This window comes from Falco peregrinus, chromosome 11 (genome assembly GCF_023634155.1).
Source record: "Falco peregrinus isolate bFalPer1 chromosome 11, bFalPer1.pri, whole genome shotgun sequence".
Lineage (NCBI taxonomy): Eukaryota > Metazoa > Chordata > Aves > Falconiformes > Falconidae > Falco > Falco peregrinus.
In genome coordinates, this window is record NC_073731.1 from 19,838,881 (window position 1) to 19,861,594 (window position 22,714).

Here is a 22,714-nt window from a genome sequence, read left to right on the forward strand (position 1 = left end):
GTTAAGTTGAAACGGTAACAGCCACTCATCTGCTCATCTCCTATTGTATGAAACAGCTGTAAGCACGTCTGCCTTCATGGAAAAGTGTCATGGTGTCACACTAATCTCCCAGAAAATGCATTCTGCATTTACAGCGTTTCATGAAAGTTTTGCATATGGTCTGCAGGGATCAAAACAGAACTCAGCTCCTAGTAAAATGCCCTCTCCCATAATTTCTGTTTTCAAGTAGACAGCACAGCCTTTTTATTTTTAAATCTTTTTTTTTCCCTTTTTTTCTGACTGCTAGTGCAAAGCTAAGAAAAACACTTTATGTCCTTTCATAGCTGAGGCTTTGTATGTGCGATCAATACCTTTACAGTGAACTAAAGAACTGAGAAACTAAAGTGGGCTCTCAAATATGTATTTCAGTTAGACAAGGGAAAGGCTTTACAGCGGTATGTTGGAACTGATGTGTATCTTGGACCTCCTCCTTTTTTGACTGAGATTCCTTGTGAGCCTGATTAAAGATGCTTGCTTCCTCAGTTCCCCCAGCAAAGGACTGCTTCCAGAGAGCATCCCCTCCTTGATACCAATGCAACTCACCCAGAAGGACCAGTAAATTTAACTCGTCGCCAAGTAAGTCTAAACACCACAGAAGAACTTGAGTTTTGTTACTTGGAATCTGCACAGGTCTCTTTAGGGAAAGGTAGGGGGGTGGGAAGAAAAAGATAATCCATTCTAATGCACACACTTGAAACAAAAACTAGTGTGTGGACCAAGAAGCATGGATCCACATAAATTCTGCCTTCCCCAAGACATATGAGGGAAATTAGGAGATAGAAACAGTTGCACTGAACAAACCTGTGAAGCAGCAGCCATTACTTCTGTTCAGAAGCCCTTTGTATGATTCTCCTTCTGTGCAAAAAACATCCAGCTTATTTGGGGAAATTACTTCAGATGTTAGAAAGGAAGAGAATTCCGATTATGTCCCATATTCACATAGGGGCCACCAGTTCTAGGTGCTACCAAATTAAGAACATTTGGTTTTGATATTAATACCAACCCACAAAGTTTAGATGGGCCAGTGCACTGGAGACTGCAATGCACTGTAACTTCTAGTATTTTTTGTGGCCTTTGAGTCCTTTCACCTAGATTTCAGTTCAATCCTAAGTAGTTTTCTAGTGTTCCACTGCAATGACCAATACCTCATGTCTGTCTGTCCATGGCTTTTGAGTCTTCTTTCCTCATCCCCATTTCATCTACTTTAACTATACTGCAGTTTCAAAAGTTCATAATTTTTCAGTCTTTTGATTATTCAATAGCTACTGTAAAACAGGATGACAGTGTCAATGCAGAAATATAGTTTCCTGCAAAAAGGGCCGAGTCACAAAGTTTGTACACAAAGACACTTTAATGCAAATCAAATAGTACTATGTTCCATTCTAAGGTGCTCCACATTCTTGAACACTCAACATTGAGCTTCCCAGTTTTACCGTTCCATTGAGAAATTCACGTTTAGTCTAAACAATAGAATTTTTAAGACAGGTCTTTAATGCTTCTCTTTTTTATTTAATCAGTACTGTATTTCAATACCAGCTGTTAAACTTTATAAGTAACAGGAGCATATTCTGCAAATTTGTTGATCATTGTATAGTACAACCTCGAAACTCTTATCCAAAACCCATGTATTCCAAAATTACATTTCCTCCCTCAACATGCAACTTTTGAATAAAAAAGTCCTGACTTAGTCCAAAAAATCCCACTGTGCAAGTTATATAAACTCAGATCTCTCGACACCCACTCTGGCCTATGAAGACACAGGTTTATATAAAGGACCTTCAAAAGAAAATGAAAAATTAGTATTATTTTGCTGATATTTCCAGAGGATTCTAACACTTCCATTACTATAGCAGTACACATATATGAAGACACTGTGTCCACTATATCATACTACGCAATATATAGTATTTCTGAAGGACTATAATTTTCTCTGCAAAAGGCTGTGGCTTGTTATGCTGTGAATATATCAGACACTACTACGCAGCCATTCCATTTTATTTAAGCCTTCATACTTAGGAAAGTACCTGTGTTGAAATTATATTTATTAAAAAAAATATCTTACTTTAGATTAATAAAAAGTGCACGTTCCAGTTCACCATTTACTGCTTGTTTGTTTCTCTTTTCAGTTTCAATACCCAGTTTTTCATAACATGCTGGGAAGTTTGGACTGCAGAAATGAAGGCTATATTTGCCCTTAATCAAAACACCAGTTTAAAAGATACTGGTTTATATCACCAACACATTTCAAGCAGTCTCAAGTATCTCAAATCTCCTTTTTCCATCCTACAGAAACAAAACTTTCATTGCTAATTAGGGGCCTTTAAAATTAATCTGAAAACAATATACTAATTATTTCAAGAGAGCAGAATAGCTGTATAATTGAAATCAGCAACACAGACATTTTAAACATTAAAACAATCTGCCTACTATTTATATGAGACCTCTGGACACAAAAAGATGGTGCATTTTGCATGTTTTTCTAGCCCTGTATTTGCAAGAGGAGAGGCTGATTTTCAGACAAATTTCTTATTTAGCTATCAGGAAAACAAATCATATTGCAAATGCAGTGCTGATGCTGCCTAGATTCTCTTGCTCACATCCACGCTAAGTACCAAACTTCTTGTCCTTGCTTCTGAGGTTTATATTTATACTCTTTGTCATTGTTGATGATCTATGTTAGCTAGTTATAAAATAATTATCTTGGGAAGCTTAATAAAAACAGTACTGAGCTCTGATTTGCTGTGGATATACTCTCATGGTTTATATAGGAATGTGTCATCTTTGCTTACAGCCAGTGGAAAAATCTTCTAACTTGACAGAAAGCATGGTATTACACATATGGTAAGGAGTGTCACAATTTCTACAAAAAATTAAATCTTTATGCCCAAACCCAGCAGGAACATGTCTTCAGCTGATCTTCCATCATCACTTCCAGTCGACATTCACAGGTAAATCCTGTATCCATCTCTGGAGAACATCTTGCAGGAAAGGTAACATGGAGAGAGAGCAGGTAAAGACAAAGGTGCGATACATGGCATGCAGTTTCTCTGCACTGTGTGCATTTTAGGGGAGGGAAAGTCTCTGTGCAGCTGCATGCAAAACAGTTTAAAGACAGCGCAGAAGTTATTCCAGCGATCAGTCTCCGTGCCTTACCGCCCCAAGGGGTGACGCTGCAACCTGTGAAACGGCTGCCAGGCAGGGGCACAGCATTACTTCCAGTGTATTCAGATGAAGCACCTCACCTTGAAGCTGCAAAGGATTCTTCCTTACCTTAGCTATTTGATGCAAAAGATAACGGTATCAGGCAGCTGGCTGCGTTAACAGGGCCATGTTACCAGTCTCTCTCCTCAGAGGGAAAGAAGAAAAAATGACTTCACATCAGACTATTACGGATACTAATACTTTTGTCAAAAGCTGAAACACAGAGAGATTTTACAAAATACTGGCTAGACACTGTAGCACACTGACTAAAAGAAATGATCTGAGTACAAGCTTAATAAGGCATGGTAAAAAATCCACCACCTTACAGCTAATGACACTTTGAAAATGAGTCTGCTGTGTGCGATTTCACTGATGCCTGAGGGAGACAAACCTCTTTCTGTTCACGGTTTTCATACTTTCAGTCAAACAGATTGCTGAATAATCATGTTTTCTTTATTTTAATGGGTGAAGAAGCAATTATAGAAAAGGTGTTCCCATATGTCATAGTTAATAAAGGCAATTCTTACTAATAAGAATAGGTTGTCTCCACTCAGTTATCTGATGAAAAGCCCTCCTGGTGTGAGGAAAAAGCAGATCCTGTGGCTAGAAGAGACTCCTAGGGCTGCACACTTCATCAGCTACTGGAAAGAACTGTAAGCAGATGAATCCCAGGCCTTCTCCAATTGACTTCAAATCAGTGACATTCACTAGGGTGCTCAGGGTACTAGAAGCACTTCATGTCATAATCTCTCCTTCATATTCACCCTTTTCATACTGGTGAAGAACACTGAACAAGACCTGGATCCATCACTCCAGAAAATCATCAGTAAGTCCCTTCAGGAGGTCAAGTCGCTTTCTTCTTTGAAGAAGCATCTGAGTCACTGTCTCAAGAGCTCAAATTCCTACATGGAGAGTATGGCTAGTTACAGACCAAGATCACAGATGCTCTTTCAGGCTGAAACCATAAATCGCATGGGGAGGGAAATAATTTTGGGGGAATCACTCAGAGGTATGAGACACCACTTAGATCTTTGTCTGATGACAGAGCTGAGGGCACATCCACAGTTGGATGAAAACCTGACATCTATATGACACCGTTAGAGCTACCTAATAAAGAGACGGGGGGGGGGGGGGGAAGTCTTGAAGCTCATCTCAGCTGACTATGATGTGTTCAGTGTCTGACTACCTCTTACAAAGCCATACGGAAACCAAACCTATTGAAGGACACAACTCGCCTCAGATAATCAACATGTCCCAACGAGGTTTACACAGCAGTGCTACACACTGGTTGCCTCTTGATTTCAAAGTGGGACAGAGATTGTTCACCTGTAAGTACCTGAGTAGAAAAAAGACCTGCCTCTGTTGCCATTCCCACTTTCAGGGAGATGAACAGTTTCCTACAAGTAGTTTCAAAAGGCACATCATCTCTCCAGGGTAAGTATCCACCTGTAGCCTTACAATTATGGACTTCAAAGCATTCTGCAAGACACCTTTTTATCCAGATGTATCAAAATGTAGAAATTATTTTGTGGAGAGACATTTCTGTTAGGAAATACTCTATTTCTTCATGTTTTCCTAGGAATGGCGTTCTGCTGGTTTTCACTGTTCAGAATAGGCTTCAAGAAATGCAAAAAATACCCAAAAAAATCGGTCGATGCTTGCAAATATACAGACAATGGGACCAGTTCCTACACATGCAACTAGTCCAGCTGGATGTTCACTGCCACACATAATACTTTCCAGGATTTTACCCAAAGCTAATACGGCCAGCTTTTTGAACACTGGCCACTAATTATGGGCACTTCCTAATTCAGTGTAAGTTTCAGAACTGCTCAACTACTTCTTGTCCTCATTTCAGGGTCTCGATGCTCAACAGTTCACAAAAACAAATCCAAAGTGACTCAAGCCAATACTGGAAAATATGAACACCCAACATTTGCAGCTGTTTTTCAAAATGCAAGCCCCTTAAGGCTAAATCCCACTTTAAAGACACTGCAATAGTTTTGAAAGCTGTGTATTTTTGTATCAAGCCACTAGAAGGCATAGACAAGTAAAGGTGGGTGGACTCTGCATCTACACCCCTTCAGTGCGGTCAGTGCAAACACTCCCTCCCTGACCAGCCAACGCTGATGACTGGGAATGGAGGGAACAGCAGGACAATCTGGGATAGGCCTGCACAGTGAACCAGAAGTAGCCCTTGCAGAGATGAGGGAGAACAAGGGCTGCTGTTGGATCCTGCCCAGAACACAGAACCCAGCCACAATCTGTCCGTACAGCATTTTTGTCTTGAAGATGTGGAAGGTCCTGTTGTATTCACAATTATACATGATTCTGACATGATTATGGTGCTGATGCTGTTATATCTTCAGTGCATGATAGTTCCTGGCTGTGTTCGTGCCTGCCTATTGTTCATGAGAGACTTTGCCTTTGCAATGATCGGAGAACAAGGTGTTCTGGAAGCTCTTTTCAGCTGTGATCTGGTGAACTTCTTACGGATTTTTCTGTAAGGAGGGAAGGAGGAAAGGAGGGAAAGAAGAAAGAGACAACAGAAGAGATAAATCTCAGTCTTTAACAGAAGACTGCTCAAGAGCCAATAACAAACATAACAAATACTCTTACCAGAGCAGGAAGGCTAGTTCATGGAAAAGTGACTTGCAGTCAACAAGAGTGAACCCTGTCCATCAACTGATGACTCACAGTTGTCTCCAACTAGTAACTGATAATTGCTTAGTGAAAAGTGAGTTGGTGTTAGACAATATTTGGACAATAACATTAAATTACATAAAATCTTGGGCCAGAATGCTCAAATGGTGCACTCTCACATTTCGTATCAATACAGGAATGAAGAACCACAGAGGAAAGTACCTCACTAGCACCCAAGTACATGTGTTGCCTCTGTAAAAGTGATGGACTGGGAGCAATTGTTATTTGCACTGTATCAAGCCTGCAGATAATGCATGACCCGAATCTCTGTGCTTTTGGTATGAGTGCTTTTCAGATTCAGTAAATTCACTTTAATTTTAGACTCTTAGATGACAGGTGAAACATTCATTACAGGTGGCCATGCTGTTTGTATTGTAATCTTATACATCCAAGGATAGATAACTCTGAAGCAAAAAGCTTTGTTATGTTCCAACTAGACTGTCTCTCCACTATTATTAATCAATAACCACGATGCTGAGTGTATCCATGGTAGAGTATCAGAAAACACAGAAATGAGACACACAGAGTATGTCAACAACCACCTTCATTGGCAGAGTCCTGAATATCAGATGTTACTGGAAAATTACCTACTTTCTGAATTCACCCAAGTCCAGAATCCCAGATTTTGTTTAGGTAGTTTTATAAATTACAGAGATTTTGAGCTTATGGAAATGAATTAAAGCAAACAGGGGCCTCTAACACGAAATGATACCAAGCTTTCTAATTCAAACTTTTCAAGTTGAAAATATGACCTGACTACAAACCAGAGGGTGCTGATGTGCCTACCTGCATCAGGGATCTGAGATGGTAACTCAAGAAGTGATTTGCCCCTTTCATCTTAGTGGACTGTTAACTCTGAAACTGAAAAATGGTGGCACGTGACACTGAAAATACAGGATCCGCTTAAAATAAATTCTATTGAATACTAAAATAATAATTTGCATGTTACATTTCAAACACATATTTAGTTACTGGTTGAGTATTCCCCAGGAATGCAAGTTCCAGACAAGTAACCAGGTCACAGAAGAGAACATAATTGAAAGCAAAACAAAAAGTCAAAAATCAGGAGAATATACTGTGCTCTTAGAGGTTAAAGGGAGCCTGAAAAATACATTTATTTTGGTTAATGTATTTAAAAGGTGCAGAGAAGCATTCATTTTAGCTGCCTGAAAGATGGATGTCACGGGCATCTCATGGCCTGGAATACCAAATTGGGATTTAACATCATTCAGTAATATGTAGAACAAAAGAAAAGGAAAGGAATCACCAGAAAGTTAATTTGAGGTTTTTCATGTAATCCCACACAGACGCAAACTTACTGTTTGAGTACTGTCTCTACATAGTCATCTTAAATTAGGCCTAAGAAGATATTCAACTGATTGACAAGTTATTGCAGACCTTCCAGAATGGTAAGACCATAGAAATGTAACCTGAGGCCGGTAGAAACGTGTATTTCTAAAATAACGAGACAACTAGGTTTGTAAATTCATGTGAACAGACAACAGCCATCACCCACACTGATTATTAATGGGGATAATTCCAGCAAAAGCTTACAGAACCAGATCCCTTTTGATGTATTAATTTGTAAAACGTTGTATTTATTTAGAGAACAGATGTGGTCAATAATCACTTGAGAAGCCCATGGTTTACAAAAATATTAGATAATTGGTTGCCCTTCTGAATTTTCAATATGGCAACTTCATGAACTGCCAAGGGGTTCCTACTAATGAAAGCAATTTGCAGCTGACACTAAATGTAAGGATAGTAAAGTATTTGTGATTAAAATTTGTGATTATTTTCTAAGGACAGCCAAGTCAAAAGATGTAGTTATTCTCATTAAATACTGGTTCAAAACTAGCATGAAAAAAGGCAGCACAAAAAAAGGGGAAGTCATCACATGATTACATCAAGCAAGCCACAGAAAGAGTCAGCTCCTCAGTCTAAATGAAAGCAGCTTTATATAGACTGTCAGATGAACCAATCTGGTATGCACTCTAAAAAGACAATCCAGTAGTTCTATTTAAACAGGATTGTGAAAATGCTTCCAGAAATTAGCTTTCTGGGATATAGCCTTTCAGAAATAAAACTGGAAGAATGAAACTTTCCACTGACTTCATTAAATGTAATATTTAAACAACCATTTCACTAAAAGCCAGAGCTGTTCTTTTTTACTGCAAAAAAATACAGAGGGTGAGGGAACTGATTCTTTGCAATTAAGAATTTAGCAACTAAACACAGTCAACCTTTTTGAGAGGCACTGATCAGGTTTTATAATTCTGTAGAGGTTTATTTTTAATACTTAAATATGCAGGTTGTAATAGTAGCTGATGAAAGGCAGGAAATTCAAAGATAAGCTTGTCGTCACCCTTTCACTTCAGGCACTTCTCCTCCCCTCCCCCAGCAATACTGTGAATTAAGGGCAGAGGCACCTTTAATGTTCAATTTCCTGCCCCTTTTTCAGTTAATACCAGCCATATGTTTTCATTACATAAAGCTTTTATTTGGTGATGGCAAGAAAATGGCTTTAACATCTGTAGCATTGGTAACATCCTTTGCAGTTGTTATGAAAGAGTAATTGCCATTTTCCCCTGCTTTCCCCTTTGACTTTTGAAACTAGTCCTCGAAGTATGATGTGTTACAGACTTGACGAGAAATGTGAATTAAAAAGTATTTTAAAGCCTTCGCACTGTATTTCTAGCCCTCCTGAGACCTAAGGCATGAGAATGAATCAGACTTTTAATAGGTGATCAGTATATAAAGCCCACTGTGCTCATTTTTATGTCAAATGTGATGCACTACTGCTAATGTAGGCATAAGACAAATTCTTCATATCTGCATGATACTTCAATTATTAACTGCAGATAAAGGTACGCAAGACCCCTGGCACCTATTCAGGGAAATATGGAAATGTACACATGTACCACACACTATTAAGACCTACCTTCTATTGCAAGTTTCATACACATACCGGAACCTACTGGGTGGAAATAATAGTTAAGCTGTATGTGGTATTTATGGGATGCTTAAATTTAATCAGGCAAACCATTTCAATTAACCTACCCTTTCTCAGGCTCTACGTGAATTCCATGTAACTAACCATCTGGTGAAGTTAAGCGCAATCCTATATAATCTGTTATGTCCAGATTTCTCAGGAATAGGATAACTGGTAACCAAATTCCTCAGTTCTAAAAGCTGACTCAAAGTTCCCTGCTCTAATTATGCCACACATTAAAATTGCAGGGATTTTTAAACTTGAATAAAATAAAGGTGATCTTCAGTTGATGTTAGTCAAGAATCTGGTTTTCAAGCCTTTTCTGATAGGAGTTAAAGGCATTACTTGCTTTAGCTCTGTTGATATCAGGCATATCTGTCTGTTTCTGCTTCTATATATAAACTGTTGTGCATCAGTCTTGCTTCCTCTGCATTAGTCTCAGAGTTGTGATGACTACAGTAGTGACTTTGGTCTATTCACTCAAACCAACAGTACTTAAAAAGTAACACTAAATAAATTCAACTTATTGCAGAAGTTTTTACTGTAAGAGAAATTAATTGCATGTAAAGGCCTACTGACATTGCAGCAGATGACAAACCTTGTTTTGAAAGAAACAAACATTTTCCTATGAAGGGGGATTGCCCCCAACACACAAACACACTTTTGAGAGGTCCACAACCCTTCTTCAATACCGAGGTCCAGAAGTGCTTTTGATGCTCTGTTTCCACTAAAAATACATTAAGGGCATAGTATTACGTTTCATGCTTTACATAAATTAGTTTTATATTTTTGCCTGAGTCTTTCTTAGACTGATGCCATTTGAGCAACACCCTCATATGCTAAGACCTAGTGATGCAGAATCGTATTATTACCAGCTGTTGCTGGTAGCGCAAGAAATATGCACAGGTCAGCAGCAGGCATAAGAGAACCCATTCCCTGGACAATCGTAGCTGAAATTCCACCTAATCTCTAGATTGGGGTGAAGTATTCTGGTATGACTTGCCAATTGTAAACAGCAACTTACATGTGCCAGGCACACAAAATACTGCCAACCCTGGAAGGAGGTGGAATTTTAGACATTAATTACAGCAAGGCAGGATTTGGCATTCTGGCACGTTTCACATTAAACTTACAGTCAGTGTAACCATTGAGACACTCAGAGAGAAAAACCAAACAAAAAAAATAAAGTCTTCTAGGTAAAGATCTGTCAAGTTTCTGCTGTTCCAGGGCAATGTAAATTTTGTGCAATGTAAATTTTCAGTGTAAGCTCAAGGCCAGTTAGCAAAAAAAAAACCAAAACTATTTAAAAAATAACCGTAATTCCTTGGGGGTTATGAGACCCAATTGTCACTCATTCCTCTGAAGGCTCCTTGTACCCAGAGTTACACTCTAACTATTCAGTGGATTAAACTACAAGAGAGGGCACTATCTTAGGAGGCCGATAGGCTTTCTATTAATGCAAGCACACTTTTAAACGAAGTAAAAGACCAAAATGTATGTAATGCTGTCTGCTCAAAGAGAATTTAACTGGGATGAAGCTGTAGGCACAGATTCTTAGAAACTTGACAGGTTACAGAGAGACTGAATGACTCATAGCACTTGCTACATTTCTAACTATGTGGAAATGAGAAGCATTTTATTTAACTATTTGACTTGCCGGTTTAGACATTTTTTAAAAAAAAAAATTCCCCCTCAGCATCTTAAGGGTAAAGCTTACCCATATTAAAGTTGCCATCTAACCTCAAAATGACGGAAAGTAAGAGAAATAAATTTGGAAGGCAGAAGTAGGTTGACACTGATACACCTTTTAAAAATAAGCTCCTTTGTGACATGTTTGTTTATAAAACAAATTGGAAGTGTTTTCCAGGCTACTGGAAAGCAGTTGCCATGAGCCACTTAGTTGCATTATAAAACTCATACAGATGGCAGAGTGGTACAACCTTTATAAAAGTAAACAGGTGCTGCTATAGGCATGCCAACCTCATTTAAATGTTTTAAGAGCTTGTCTTACTTTTCTACTCACAGCAAGGAAATGTTTTCCTTTGCTGGTGTTTATCTTCCAATTTGGTATCAATATTTATGGAGCAAAACTGTTCTCCATGAACCATAACTTACAGACACACTAGTTACAAATTACAGTGTCAGAGCTTCCTAAGATCTTAACACAGCATTTTCAAGCATTGCACCACCTTGAAGGCTTCTCTGATGTTCAGAGCAATAGCCTATAGCTACTATGTGTGTATATATATATATATATATATATACATACACACACAGAGCAAAGAATGATGTTTTTTTGAGTGTTGACTGGGAGGAAAAATCCACATCTAGCATTTAAAGCACAGACTTCGATGACTGTGTCACACCTGACCTGTTGCATGGCACAAGCCACCGCTCTGCCTCTTTCTACCTGCTGCTGATTTCAAATCTACTTGGATCAAAACCTCCTCAGAGCAGAAAATATCTCTTTGTGTGCATTTTTAGAGTGCACAACTAGAACAACAGGAACCTTACCCATTACTGAAATGACTTACATCTAGTTTTACTGCAAACGACTGGCATGGCTTTTGGAAAAATATCACCTTGTTTGACAGATTTTTCTATGCTTTCATTTGCCCTAAAAATGGTATATTTCATTAATATTTTAAAGTGGTTTAGGATGCTAGGAGAGAAGAATTAGAGTGCAAAGTCTTATTCTCAGCATTGCTATTGATTTTTCAGTTGAATGCTAGAACTGAGAAAAACTTTTAAGCCCTAAGAAACATTATACATAGATGCTGTCATACAGCAGTCATGAGATGATGACTAAATATAAATCTTTACAATCAGCAGTGAAATTACCCTCCCGGTTCATTTGTGAGCTTGATACTTACCACCAAAGGAGACTAAAGTTACTCACTGCAGATGGCCAGGACAAAAACGATTACACATCAGTTTTGGTGCAGCGCTGGCTTCTCAGAGAAGCCAGCAGCACAGAAGCCCTGACAGACTGATTTGTCATAGGCACAGTTTAAACCCCCCCACCCCCCCCGATTAGTTGGTAGGAACGAGGACAACGAGGAGCTCAACATGGAATAAGCAGCCCAGGAGCTGCCCTGTGGCTTGGGTGGAGCTTTGTTAAGGCAGCAGGGACAGTATCTCCCCTGTCACACCACACCGCAGTGACTGGCAGGTGCATGCACAGAGCCACCATCCTCAGTTTTCCCCTTGAAGACAGGATGATGCCTGTCTTTGGATCCATGGTGCTTCACCACAGTGGCCAGCTTTGTAGAGCGGATTAGAACTGGTAAATCCTAGCAAAGGTAGCTCCATGGAATTGGGTAAAAAGTAAATTATTCATATTCCTTAAAACAAAGCAATGGCTCAGGCTTCAACAGACTTGCAACCTGAGCTATGGGACAGCTGCTCTGCACCTTATCGAAAAATCATTAGCCTCTCCTTAGTTACCATCCACTTCAGAGGCTGTAAGGCACGAAGCCTGCTCTGTTAAAAAGTTGCTTAACCTCCCTGTGCAGCCACACACAAGATCACTGCAGATGTGTCAATACGTAGGCACCCTGGGAATTCAAGGAGGCAGAAAGCCTTCTACAGCTCACAGGCACACACGCCAGAAGGTCTCAAAGCAGCTCCTTTATTCTTCCTAACTACGTCCGCAGGGTGTGGGTGAATTCCCACACTACAAAACTTTACACTCTGCCAACAGGAATTTTCATTACCATCGAGTAATTCTGCAGAAGGATGGCACTCTGTATATTGATTAAACATCACTCGCTATTAGATGAAAACATTACCCACGTGGCAGCACGTATTTGTTCCTGAGACAGGCAAGAAATCACAGAGAAGATGCATCAGAGCTGGCTAAGAGTGGAATGCAATGTTGCTTTCACCAACTCCACAAACATTTGGTACATGAATTCATAACTCCAGTGTTATCCCAGACATTAAGATGACAAAAATTTTCAGAATACACAACTTCTGTTTCTGGCCTTGGGCTACAAGCATTAAGTGCCATTTCCCCAGCAACATTAAATACTGTGTTGAGTATTTTCAAAAATATTATCTTAACTAAATATGCTTATTTCAGTCCAAGATAACAGAAAACTTTCTATTGCATACTTCATAGGAGGTAAAAAAAGACTGTTTACTTCTTTTGCTGTTTCTACCTCTGAGATGCTTTAAACACCCCATCTTAATGACTTTGTGTTTTATTTATTAGGAGAACTGTTTCAACACAAAAACTTTGTATGGGTTCTTATTAGTATTTTTCTTTCTTTCTTTCTTTCTTTCCCTACCTTGTTTGATTACTTCAGGGTAGGTTTCATCTGAGGTTTTTGACCTAGACACCGTGTGTTTACAGTATTGGAGCTTGTAATACTACCTGAGGCTCAAAAAAATTGACAGTATTTTTCCTCTTTATCAATTATGCATATACTTTTCCTGGAATAATGTATGTATCAACAGAGTATATTTGGAGGAGCTTCTTGGCATTCTGGAGACTTGCTATTGAGCAAGGGCTGAAAATCAAAACTAACCGGTCTTACCAGAAACAGTTGGAGAGCAAAAGTTCCCTCACAAAACTGTCCCCTGGGGTTCTGCTCCACACCACCAGTCTCTGGCATAACCAGCCCTGACTCTACACATGCAGCTCCAATGCAGAATACGGATTAGAAATCTGTACTGTGGCATCACCAGAGGAAAGCTTTGTCACAATGATTTGATGCTAATCTCTCAGGTCAGCTTCATTTCAAAGACTAGATTTTTAATTCTTTCTTTTTAATATTCATGTAACCAAAGGCCTACTTGAGTTCATTTTCTGCCACCCATACTTGCTCTCCGGTCTTATGGCGAGCACTTTTCACACCAGTATCTCATACTGCTTGCTGGACTGCTTAATTAAAAACTGCAAAGCATCTGTAACAGGAGGTATACATCAACATTTTTCAAGTTTACAGATGAAAAGGTGGAGCTACTCAGAGGTTAACTTACTTGTCTGGTGTCTCACATCAAGCAACAGAGGAATTTATAGTGCAGATCCACACTTTTTCCACTAAAACAACACTTCTGTTATATTTTGTCAGGTAAATGTTTTAGCCTCCATCCATAGCACACGTAAGGAAGACAACCAGCCAGGTTTCCTTAGATGTTTGAGAAGAACTGACGGTTATCTCTGTGATTGGCTTTCACAGTTACAGTCATTATGTTCTCTTCAGTACTTCACATTTAAAATGCCTATGCAGTTACTTATGCAAGCTTTTCCTCAAAAAGAGACCAATTAACATCTGTTTTTCCACAGCCTTACTTACATTAATGCCAAAGGGGCATGCATTTGAAAGGTCTTGATGAGTTAAAATCCCTTAAACTATCAGAGGAAAATAGTAAGAATAAATGATTAAATACATACAACTGTAATACAGACTAGCTCAGTATTAAGTCCTCTATCTATAATTTGAAATGAAGAACCCAATACTTATAAACAAAAGCTAGCGGGCAGTTCTGTGCGCATTTTAAGAGTGTGAGGATCACTGACATATTTTTTAACATATTCACCACAGTACAGTTTTATCATCTTCTTTGTGATTTATCTGTAGCAACAGTGTGTTTACCACAGCGAATGTGATAAACCACTGTGGTTTAGGCATAGGAATGGTGAGAGTAAACTAATTTTAGCTCTGAACTAGTGTTACTCTAGCTTTGCTATAGGTAACAATTGTATATTTATCCTTTATTTGATGCTTAAATATGCAGAAGACTATGTTGGTCTGGTAAGTTAGCATTGTTATTGTTATTTTGTACGTTTCCCAAGGCTTCAAAAGAGAAACTGGCTTCCCATACAATGATGCTTCTTTATAGAAGAAGGTATTGTTCAAAACCAAATTGGTTTTAACTCCCACAATAGAACACAACAAAACATTACAAGATGACACATTCCCACTGAGGATGTGGATTTAGGAAAAAGCTGAGCAGCGAGCTAACAAAAAGCTAAGCCCTAAGACCTTCAGTTAAAACATCCTATAAAGAGGATTGGGTTCAGCTACATCAAATCCTCTGCACAAACACAACAGACAGCTTCTGAAGGAAAGCCTTCTGAAATGGCCAACCACACTGCAAAAAATTCAAAATTTGCCAAGAACCATAAGAAAACAGGTTAAAAGAACTGCATGACGCATAAAGTTACTGACTACAAGAGGTACTGTCTGACGGACTGCACTCAGTGGGAGTCAGCCATGCATCTAAGAGCTTTGCTGAATTGTCTCTAGGTCCAACAAAGTGAATGAGGTTTTTGGAAAAGTTCCGCCAACATCTGTGTCTAAGATAATCCTTAATCACTTATTATCATCCCCATGTTTCATTTAAGTTCCCCCCCAAGCTTCCTAAGACAGTAAAATTTTGCAAAAAGCCTCATTTCAGAAATTGTCTTTCCCTTTCCCAAGATACAGTGCTCTGGCTATTTCTGCAGCTACTGTCTAAATGTGAAATGACTTCCATCAAAGGGAGTGGAGAAGACTGAAAGTGGATGAGTAACACCTTTTAAATGTGCCGCTGCTCTTTAGCTGAGTCATCTCAATTAACCACATTCAAGCTCCTACCCAAGATGGAATTGCAAAACATACTTTGGTATCTAAGCCACCGTAGAGAGGCAGCACATCTGAATTGCTGCTCACAGCAGGGTAGGATCAGACAGGATCATTTTACAAGATCCAACGGTGTGACTTTTCAGGCAGCAGTAACTAGGTCATTTACAGCCATCTGTTCTTAGCCTCAGTCTCCCTGCAGTCATCACTGAAGCTGTACGCTAATTAATTTTCACCTGCTAATCAGTGGAGACACCTCTGAAACTAACAAATCATCTGGTTTCAGTCAACAGCTTCTGGACTCCTGTGGGTGCCACTTCTGTGAGGTTTTATTACCAAAAAAGGTGGGAAGTTTTCTCTGAAAGATCCCCTGTAAGGCTTCTGACCTGCTCTGGGTACAACACCCCGGTGAACAAATAAAGTACCCTTCATCTATTTCTTCAGGCAAAGAACAGAGGGCACATGGACAACTGCCTCCAAATCTTCAACAAAGCATTTAAGCACCTTGTTAATTTTGATACGAGGAGTCAGACATCTAAATGCTTGGAGATAGGGACTTAAAAGACCTGCTTGAGGTCTCACGGGAAGTCAGTGAGGGAGCAGGGAACCAAATCACATTTTTGTAAGCACTCCAACCACTGCAACATCTTTCCCTTACCATGTAGCTTTAAACAGGGCAAGTAGATTTCTACAATGTCACTAAAACTTCATCTTAAACTGTAAGAAGATGAATACATAGCTCCAAACCAGAATGTATTTAATTTGTTCTGAAGACTGACAAAACAAAACTCTTTAATACTGTATGCTTTTCAAACACACCAGCTCTAACTAATGGCACAACTTACACTGAATATTGAGTTTTGTTACGTACATGTTTTCCACGTATATATCTATTATTCCTTTTATAAGTTAAAAAAATAGAATAATTCACATTCTTCAAAGGAGTTGATTTAACTTCATGGAATGATCCTGCTTTTAAAAACAAACTTTTGCATTATCACGGTAGTGTTACTTTGACTTAGTAGGTAGTGTAAAAGGAGCCAGAGGAAAAAAATCACGTGGAGTGAAAGAACGTATCTGTAGACCCATGCAAGCTGCTCAACGAGAAACAAATGGCAAGAGATCATGATCTAGTTTCTATACCACTGGCTGCGATTCTGTATCACAGCACCTCAGCTACAGCTCACAGAAGTGTGATTTATAAGGTGTGAACAGTGTGCAGCATTCATGAATAGTCCACACTAAATAAGGTCAAAATAACAGCTCACAGAAACTGTTATTCACTCTCATCAGTGTATAATGACTTTGAACAGTAGCTAGCCAAGTAGGACAGCTCCTAAATTGTAGCAAGGACAGTTCCTCCCCAAATTCCCCATAGATGATATTTTCACAGTGACTGGATATGGTTGTCAGCTCACCTGTGCTCGGTTGTAACCAATCAGTAAGATGTTTTCAATCCTATCAGCCAGGATTAGACATAATTCTAAGGGATATATCCTGTAATTCCTGCTTTTCAAGATGTATGACAACTATATAATACAGCAGAAGTAAAGGAACCAGAAAATTACATCTGTAGAGGCTGATTTTTTGATTAGAGGGTAGTAGCTGGTGCATCATTCTGAGCCTGCAGCTGATGCTTCCAAGGGTGCAGCCAGACATCTTCATGCAGTCAAGTTATGGGGCTGAGGTCTAACAGCCACAGTGCCATGCAGGTAGACGAAAATGCACTGTGCCCTGGATCCAAGCATGGTGATGTTCAAAACCAGGATCCCCATTCAAATCAAACTGCCTCATCTGCATGAAAAGCAGAGGTCATCCCTGAGCGTATATTAAACCCACTTTTTTTTGGTGCACAGTTGGGGACAACTGAAAAAAGAAAGAATAAACATACCTATGAAGAATCCTGTGATACAAATAGCACACGTGAAGAGGACGCAGGAGCAGTTAGCACTAGAACTCTGACTTTGATGTAGGCCTGCAGCTATGCACCGTGTATCAGACCCCAGGTGCTGAAGACCCACCCCTCTACTTTTCCCTTTTCTCCCAGCAACGTGTTACATGTCGTAACTCAAACACGGTGCCTGACCTTGTCTAAGCATTGATTAAAACACACGTGGGAGGGAGAAGGGTCAAGGGCAGGTCATTCCTAAGTCTTAATACTGGATTTGGTTCACGCAGGTTTTCAGTTTGCTTTCAGAGGTACAGGTGAGGGTTTGCAGTGACAAAGCTGCAAGGCAGAGTGCTGGCAGCGTGTGCAGGCACACGAAGGGCTGAGTGCTAGCGTGACTCCCCCACTTCTGCAAGGGAACCAGACCACTGGTGGCAAGACAAGACTCAACATTTTGCTGAAGGTGGTTGTCAGCCTCACGTTCTCTTCTTTCTCAACATGCAACTTTGCTTTTTAAGCTTTGTGTGTGTGCTATGAGACATGCATAAACAAAAATGAGTGGTATCAGGTAATTATCACAGCGACTGTGATATCCTTACATAGCACCTCAACAAATCAAGGGAAGCTTTTCCTTTTGGAGACAGAACATGAAGTGAAGAATATGAAAATTGCCTACATAATGCTGCCACAGGGATGCCTCTCAAATCATTTATCAGCAAAAAGGAAGCAATGTCTGCTGCTAACAGCTACAGATTACGTTCTAATTTTAGCAGTTGCAGTTAACTCATTCCCAATGGAGTTGCACTTACCGTGAGAAGGTTTCTAACTGCTTCAGCACTGAAAGGAAACAAGCATCGAGTCATTCAACTGCAGTTCTATATGCAAATATGCTTTTTGGCCCATGAAGGGAAAGCATATGGAATCTGCTGCTATAACCCATTCAGCCAAACATTTCCACACATTTCTTATAATGCAAATGCTGAAAAAAAATTTTCATTTTCCACAGTGTTCTAGCTGTCCCTATACAAGTATGATGATTAGCATGCACGTGCGTTCTGTTACCAACAGAGCATGTGTATAGGAACTGTATGCACACTGCATACCTAGAACAGGTAAGAAAAGTTTTAATCAACAGATTCATTTCCCTTGACATCCAATGGCTGTATTACTAATTTCATTCATAGATCATGATTATGTCTTGTATAACTCAACAGATATTAAGGTGATATTACAAATTTACTAAAATGAACTGTCCCATTTTTTCAGTTATTATTTAACTCCCAGAATGGAAATTCAGTATAAAGAATTCATTTCACACAATATAGTAATTCTCTGCATTAACCTCTAACAGGGCCTATAATAGAATCCTCATCACAGCTAGTCAACAGAAGGGAAATAAAACCTAAAAGGCTTCCTTGTAGCAAAGGTGATTTAGTACACTGTCCTGAATAAAATTCTTTTATAGTTACGAGACTTTTGGTGGATCTGAAAGCATGCGCTTAGTGCTAGGAGAATCCTAGCAGCTAATATCTAAGTTTATTAAAAAGAAATAAGGAGCATCCCTTGGTGAGCAGTGATAAATGTAAGTCTCTTTAAAGAGTGATTTTTCAATGAATTGTGTAAACAGATTGCACTTTAGAATAGTATCTTGAGCAAGTTCTTTCGTAGTACGGAATGAGAATTCCTTTTTCATTCAAAAAGGCTAAGAATAAAGAAACACAAAAAAGTTAAATCCAGCAAAGGTCAACCCAAAACTAGGATGTAATGTCAAGGTAAGTGTTCTTGAACTGTCACCTGGTTTTCTGCCTAGATTAATCCCTGCTGTAAGCCTGTGACTGAACAGAGGCATGGAAACCCCGAGTGAGCTGGACTCACACAGGCATCACAAAGGTTTTTGAACAGAGAATGCAGCTCTCCACAGATGAGATAGCAAAACTGGGGACCTCTGTATTTATTGGCAAAATGCACTGAGCATGCTGATATATTCAGGAAGGGGATCTACATATATAGATATAGATCAACCCATTTTTTCAATTATTATTTAACTCCCAGAATGGAAATTCAGTATAAAGAATTCATTTCACACAATACAGTAATTTACTGCATTAACCTCTAACTGGGCCTATAATAGAATATATATATAGTAGTTCTTTCATGGCACTAATACGTAAGGCAGACGCAAACTCACTCTTTCCCTTCCTCAAACTGTCCAGGGGCTGTAAGACCTGGGGCTCAGCACAGTGCTAATGTGCAGTCCAGCTTTGCAGAGGCCTTTGGGCTTGGAGAGAGGGGCATACGAAGGGAATTATGCTGACATTTTTCCCCAGTGACATAGATACTGACACGGAATAGGTGAGGAAACTGCATCCAAAAGCTACAACTTAAAAAAAAAAAAAAAAAGCTGAAATGAGGATGCACATTACAACAGATATACAGTAATTCCTGTTCTCCTCTGAAGGGCTAAAATATATTGAACTTCAGATGTAAACACCAGTCTTTCTGTTTCAATGACACATATGCTCACACTAAATTTTAAGCATACCTGCAGGCACTGTTGAACTGTGGCCTGAATGAAGAGTGAAGGGCATTGCCCTAAAATTCTAGGGTAACTCCAAGGGTTCCCTTGGAAAGCTTAGATGATGTATAATTCCCACAATTCTTTTCACTGCTCTGAATATATAGCTCCCTACTCATCCATTGCCACAAGTATTTCAAATCTGTGAGCAATGAGATACACAACAGTTAACTTTTCAGAAATATGATTGCTGCTTAAATTCAGAGGCGGAAGGATGATAACTTCTTTTAAACTACCTTCTTAAATGGAGCTATAAGTGTAAATACATATATTCATCTCATCTGTTGATGGATAATAAAATTTACAGTGCTCAAGTGCATCTTTGACTTGGTTAGCATGAAAAAGACTGGCACCTCGTTTTGTTTAGCAGCAATGTTACACTTTTTTCTCAGATTATATGACAATAGTTGGTTGATATTATTTTTTTAGCTAAATATCTGAGAAAAATTACCCTCTAGACTCCCTACTTAATGTTCTATAGAAATATGTATCTTAAACATTAATTCACTACACACAAAAAAAAATGGTTTAGGATGGAAAAATAAAAATTGTTATGGACTGCTGCAAACAAAACATTATACTGACCAATATTTTCCCTTTTACAGGCTGTAATTGTACTGAAAGATATTTTTCCTTTTGCTGTAATTAGAATGTGTATTTTTAATGAACAAATGCACATGATAAAGCAGACTGGATCCTGATGCAACTTGAAACAAGTGCCCTAAAGAATGAGTTGTTACCTTGACTCAAATGGGGAGATTATTTCTGACCTGAGCATTCAGAAAATATTTAAACACCTAATGGCTGCAAACTGGCAACTGATTATTTTTTTTTTTCCATTTTATGGCAGTACTGGCTTTTTCACAAACATCTCCTCCCTAGATATTGCTTCCCATTGCAATTATGTGGCATTCAAGTCTGTCACGGCCATGCTCAGCTACATGAACTCCTGTCACCGGACAGGCTGCCTGTCAGGGACTAGTGTCTATTCCCTCTTCCTCCAAAGAGCAGAGCTTTAATTGTCATCTTGGGCATCAGTGCATTCCTAGCAGCAGAACCAGGCAGTGCCTTCCACTTCAAGCTGTAAAGGCTGGAGGCAAGTGAGAGCCCAGAGAGAACAAGATACACCATCTCCACCGTCTCTTCTAAATAATCATGGAGTACAGGTGGAGGGAATCAAAGGATCAAAGGAAAAAGAAAAGAGAAAGCACGCCTGAGGTAGGGAAGGAATCGATGGGGATGGGGACAGGGGAAAAAAATAATTAAAAAAAAAAAAAAAGGAAAAGGCCTGTGAGAGAGAAGGAACAGATCTCATGTGAAACAGAGTTTCAAAAGATAAAAAGTTGCTGTCTCCCACCACTTAGCCTTTTGAAGATTAGCATTAGTGAGGCACTAATATTCCTTGTGTGCTGCTATCACAGAAGGAAGGTGCATGCGGTAAGTACTGGCATCGAACTTTTGGGGTTAGCCCTCGTCAGGCAGGGCACGGCTGCACCGGGACGCACCCCACGCCAGCCCCTGAGCACTCCCTGCTGTGCTGCTTCAGCATGGCCACAGCGATGCAGCACCGCATGTTCAGGCACCTCTGGTTTAGGGAGTATCAATGAGGCCTAACTGCACTGTGTTCCCCACACCAGGAGATTTGAAACGTTACTCTCTACATGTTTCACGATTTGGAATAGTGCAGCAGATGTCCTGAGGATGAAGCCCCTTGTCTACCCACCACCGTGGGTGCCAGGGGGAGACGGTGCAAGTTCTGCTTTGCTGCCTGGCCCAGGTACGGTGCCCGCAGCCATGGGAGTGGGGAGGGGGATTTCCTAGGATGGGAATAGGCTGGGCTATCACAGATGAGTGATAGCAAAGGCAGGACTTATCTCACCATACTTCAATCACCTAGAATTTAAACATCTAGTCCAGGTCAGTTGCCTGGGCTACCTCTGAGATCAGCAGGGAGAGACAAACACTGTCAGTGCAGGACTCATCTCATCCTTTGACAGGGACTGCTCTATAATAACTGGAAAAAAAAAATGAAAATTCAAAAGGTTACCAGTCTCACTTTGAGGGTATAATCACTAGGGATTAGTCTGATAGTACTAAGCTCTTTGCATCAAGCAACTCTCAGGAATAGTGAATGCTATCGATTTGGGCTAGATATTAGAAGCCCAAGAGCCCATCATCCTCCTACCACTCTCTCGGAATTGTTGCATTCCTCATACACAAGAAAACTGAAGTGCCATAGCTAATTGATCTTGAAATAACCACCAAATTGTCACATACTAGTATTTTGACTTCCCTAGCTGAATCTACCACAAATGGGACTAAATATGCACATTTTCCTTGGTTAGCTCTGTATTTACATATGCTCTTTTTCTTCCTTCATTTTATTATTTACATTTTTGTTCAACTACCAGTTTTTCTAGGCTTGTGAAATAATCACAGAAGTGAGGAGCAGTCTGATGTTACTTGCCGTAACAATTCCCTTGCTTAAGCAAGATTTTAAAGGTTTCTAAATAACAGGCCCAGCAACCACAGCTTACAAAATTAGACTGTAATTTCTTGTCTTAGCCTGAATTAAATCAGGGAATGGCCAGATCTTAACAGGGGAAGAAAAGAACAGAGAAGCCCCCAGAAAACTAGTGACTCTTCCGTGACATCAAGCTCTACTGGGAAAAGCAAAAGCTTGTTAAATTTTATCAATTACTCTGTAAATGAAAGACTGGAAAAGATGATAATCTCAGCTGCTT

General features: G+C 39.5%; 1 protein-coding gene across 4 annotated transcripts in view; it reads right to left on the reverse strand.

Annotated features, from left to right (window-relative positions):
• Nucleotides 1–1,383: 1,383 nt before the first annotated feature.
• Nucleotides 1,384–22,714, reverse strand: part of MTA3 (metastasis associated 1 family member 3) — a 136,610-nt gene continuing 115,279 nt past the window's right edge. For 2 of the 4 annotated variants that reach the window (XM_055816410.1, XM_055816411.1), the window contains exons 19-20: nt 18,205–18,232; nt 1,384–5,741 (exon numbers count right to left, since the gene is read on the reverse strand). In XM_055816410.1, the coding sequence (XP_055672385.1) occupies nt 5,730–5,741; nt 18,205–18,232 (40 nt within the window). In that variant the 3' untranslated portion in view covers nt 1,384–5,729. The remainder of the gene's footprint in view (nt 5,742–18,204; nt 18,233–22,714) is intronic. The other 2 variants (XM_055816412.1, XM_055816413.1) reach the window with 1 other exon arrangement.